Below are 4,503 nucleotides of genomic sequence, written 5' to 3' on the forward strand. Positions count from 1 at the left end.
TTGCTGATTATTTTGGAGATCACATTGGTTAGGCTGATTGGCCTGTAATCCCCCCAAGTTTTCCTATTTTGATTCTTAGGTATTAGAGTGATGGTGGAGGCACTGAAATATTTAGGAGGGTCCACACCAAGAAAGAAAATTTGGACAACAAGCATAATGTCTTGTTTAGTCCTATCCCATGTGGCTTTATAGAAAGTAGATGTATAGCCATCAGGCCCAGCAGTTTTGAGACCATCAATGGAATCTAAGGCTTTTTTTATCTCATCTTCCAAAGGATTACTAGTGAGATTTAAATTTTGAACATATTGCTGACAGTTAGTGAACAGCTCAGTTTCAATTGGGCTTCTAAAATCCAGCTCATTGGTGAACAAATTTTGGAAATGTTGGACTGCATCATAAGCTATATCTTCTGCATTGGTTAACTTCCTACCATTGATATTGGTTATGTTTAAGATCATGTTACACTTCATTCTATGATTGATACAAACATGATAGTATCTAGTATTTCTATCACCATTAGTGAATTTAGTGACAACAGCTTTTTGTTTTAAGAAACATTCATGGTAGTTGATTTGTGCAAGGAGTCTCTCATTGGCATGGTGAACCTCATATTCAGATTTCATCCCCATTTGTAAGCCTTCCTCCAAACTATGAACTTCTTTTTGGATGGCCTCCGGTTGTTCATTGACATTACCAAATCTTTTCAAATTCCATTTTTTCAGATGAGAGGCTAAGTTCTTTTGTTTTAACCATAATCTGATCCAGGGGTCTGCATTCAGGTTGGAATTCCAATTGTTTTCGACTTCCTTAATGAAATCAAGATGTAGAGTCCACATATTCTGAAATCTGAAGGGTGTATGAGTTGGTCTAGCAGTGTTCTGTATGGAGCAAAGGAGAGGTCTATGATCAGATCCAGCCATTGCAAGGTGAGTGACAGTAGAGAATGGAAAGGTTTGAAACCATAAGGAGTTGCCAAGCAATCTATCCAATCTTTCCCACAAAGTGCCTCTTCTCTAAGTGAACTTTGGACCTTGAAAGCCTAGATCAAATAGACCAGCATCACTGATGAAGTTATTGAATTTGGCTATTGGAGAAAGTAAAGGGGCTTTACCCCCTCTTTTTTCCGTTGGAGAAGTGACACAATTGAAGTTACCCTCCAAAATCCAGAAAGAGTCAATATTTTTTCCCAAAGTCATCAGCTCATGCCACAGTTCTTGTTGGTATCTAGGAAGGCTGCTAGCATAGATGAATGATGCAAATCCCACCTGTGCTCCAATAGCAAACTGAATGTGAAGAAACTGATGATGGTTAACAAGTAAACTGCATTGAATTTCAGGTCTGACAAAGAGCCAAGTTTTATTAGTGGAATTAGCATAAAAAGTAAACTTGGAAAACTTGTTGATGATGTTTTGAGGATATTTTGCAAAGCACCAAATCTTGTGTAGTCTAATGAGATGTCTTAATCTCAAAAGAGAGGAGGCGTGAGCCACTCCTCTAATGTTCCAACACAAAATATTAATCATGGGATCCTTAGCATTCCAAAGAGGAATACTAATCACTGATAGGTGAGAATTGAATGGAAGGTTGAGACCTTGGCCTAGCTCTTCCTCTATTATATGTCGAGGTAGAGCCAGAATGAGGCTTAGCCTTTCCATCCTTCTTAGGAGAGTTTGTTCCATGTAGAAGTTGCTACGCCTCAGAAGTCTGTGAATTTTCCAATCCTCTTCCAAAGCCTGTTGCAAATCAATGACATCAGCCTCAGCAATTCTAGGAGTAGGCTCATTGATCAGGGAACTTTTCATCACATTCTTTTTCCTTGTTTTGTGACTTTGCCAATCTTCTCCCAATGCCTGTTGCACTTCAACAGAAGCAGCTTCAATAATTTTATATATATCCTCAGTGATCAAGGGGCTTTTCAGAGCACATTTCCCTTTTCCAGCAAGTGTGGGGGAAGGAGGGGTAATAATACTGACTTCATTAGGTTCTGCCCTCTCCACACAACCTGGAGAAGTTTCCAAGTTGTTTTGGGGTTCTGATAATTCCCCCAATGGATCACCAAAGGGGAAAGTGGCAAGAGGATTTGTGTTCTTAACAAAAAGAGTTTTACTGGTTTTCCTGACAGCATCCCTGTGATTAAATGTAGTGATATTATTGCCACAGAGAAGTTGGAAAATCCTATAAGTAAGTTCTTAAAATTATTATTTAGAATTTAAAATATAAAAATAAAAGTAAAGTGCAAAGTTTGAAAATTAACTACTAAGGTAAATGCTATATAAAATGCAGTTGAAAAATAAAGTTAACTAACTAAGAACTAACTTTTCAAAAGTTAAATTACAAAAACAAAATAAAGTTAAAACAAAGTTTTTGTTTTGACGGAAAGTTCAAATTTAAGAAAGCATCCTCCCCCTTTACAATGAGTATATGGATTGTGAATAAATTGAAATCATTTGAAAAAATATATATAAAAACTGTTTTGTGTCAAATGAGAGCAATTTTATTCTTTACCCTTTTTCGAGTGTTGTAAAGAACATTGATAAATCAAGAGTTTGGTCCCTAATTTTGTGGTTATACTGGGAGGAAACCAATTGCCACTCCAGAGCTCCCACTACTTCATCACCAGAGGGCTAACAATTTCAAATCAGTTTCCAATCAATCGGACCAAATTGGGGATTTTAATCTGTTACCTTAAAATCTCCAATTTTGCATCCAACAAAGTATATTTCCCTATTTATTTGCACCCAATCTGATGGATAACATACTCTCCCATGAAATCAAATGTTATTCTCCCTATGCCATAGAATATATATCCCTTTTAAGAACATATGTTTCTCAACAAGTTTTAACATTTCAATTTGCCAGATTGAAAAGTAAATGAAGATCAAAGTTCAAATCATCACAAATTATTAACATTTAAAACCATAGAAAACAAAACCATATCTCAAAGTAGGGAGAAGGATAAAGAAGACTACTCAGAATTCATGAGAAAGATACCACAAAACACGAATTTCATATATAAAACAAGTTTACAAAATAAAAGAAATACAATACACAGCTTATCTCACAGTCCTTCTCAAGCGAATCTCTAAAAGTTCTCTCCAAGCCTTTCTCTTTTTACAATATCACTTGATTCTATCTTAGAAGTGTAATGAAGAAAAAATCTCTCAGCTTCCCTCTCCTCTTACAACCCTAGAAAAAAATCTCCTCTTCACTCCTCTTGCTTCTCATACCAACTTTCTCTCTCCCTTACTCGTCCCTTTTTAAGGCTTCTCTCGCCCCCTTGAAGTTTTCTCTTTTATTTTTAGGTTGCCTCCTTTTAAAAGAATGTCAAATTCCCTCTAAAAGTTCCTTCCAAAAGTCAACTTTTTGAATTTAAAAGATAAGTCATTTGATCTAAGAGACATATTCTTTTATAACAGAACCTTTCAAAGTGTCTAAATGCATTGAATTGCTCCAATAGGTGTGTAGAACAAGTTCCTTTGAAAATTCGGGCAAAATTTGTCTCGAACTACCTTAATTTCCAAAAAATCGTCTATGGTGCATCATGCATCGATCTGGCGAATCATGAGCCAGTTCTTTGTCAATTGGTGCATCATGCGCCGATTTGGCGCATCATGCGCCAGAATCCCAAAATTCACTGTTTTGGCTCCAAATTTTGTCCTTTTTTTAATTTTTGCTCCAAATTCCTAAAAATCATATACCTGCATAACAAATACGAAAAATATCATTCTTTAAAATGCAATATCACAAAAAATAAGCATAAAATATGTACTTAAAAGAGTTTATTATTTTGTTGTATCACCAGTATCCTCTCAACCTAACCACAGATTTAGGTACCAAACTCTAGATTAGTCAATGTTCTTTATGTACTCTCAGAGGGTAAAGAATTGAAATGCTCCTATTTGGCACAATATAATTTTATATGTATTTTAAATGATTTTTATTTCTTCACATTTCATAAACTCATTATAAAGGGAAGGGATGTTTTCTTAAACTTGAACACTCTGTTTCAAAACTTTGTTTAGTCTTTATAAGTTTACTTTTGAAGTATAGCAATTAGTTTTGTTAATTTAGTTCTTTTAACTTCATTTCATTTAGCGCACATTAATTTGCTTTAGATTTGTTTTGCTTACTTAAGTTTTATAGTTTAAATATTGTGTTTGACGTTATAACCATAAGAATTTTGAGCTCCCTGTGGGATCGATACTTAGGACTCCATTAGAGTTCTTTTTTATTTGAGCAATACGTATACTTGCGTTATTATTATTGGTTTGGTAGCTTAGAGATTTTAGAAGATAAATTTATTTAAACTGAATTTATTTTTATTGGGATTGACAACATATTCACTATTAGTGCTAACAGCTCCGCTCGTGCATCAAGCACTAACACGAATCTCAAATCAATTAGATGGTCAAGGACGATGGCCAGACAATCGAAGCGACATTTCAAAATAGCATGGTCTGAACCGGTCGTTCGATCATCGACCGCTTTATCGGGCCGACAACC

The 4,503-nt window shown here is 35.3% G+C and overlaps 1 protein-coding gene across 1 annotated transcript in view; it reads right to left on the reverse strand.

Annotated features, from left to right (window-relative positions):
* Window positions 1-920, reverse strand: part of LOC110037991 — an 85,309-nt gene extending 84,389 nt beyond the window's left edge. The window contains exon 1 of the mRNA XM_020742743.1: window positions 128-920. Coding sequence (XP_020598402.1) covers window positions 128-920 — 793 coding nt within the window. The remainder of the gene's footprint in view (window positions 1-127) is intronic.
* Window positions 921-4,503: the final 3,583 nt, after the last annotated feature.

The sequence above is a fragment of the Phalaenopsis equestris genome, unplaced genomic scaffold (genome assembly GCF_001263595.1).
Source record: "Phalaenopsis equestris unplaced genomic scaffold, ASM126359v1 Scaffold228766, whole genome shotgun sequence".
Taxonomy (NCBI): Eukaryota; Viridiplantae; Streptophyta; class Magnoliopsida; order Asparagales; family Orchidaceae; genus Phalaenopsis; species Phalaenopsis equestris.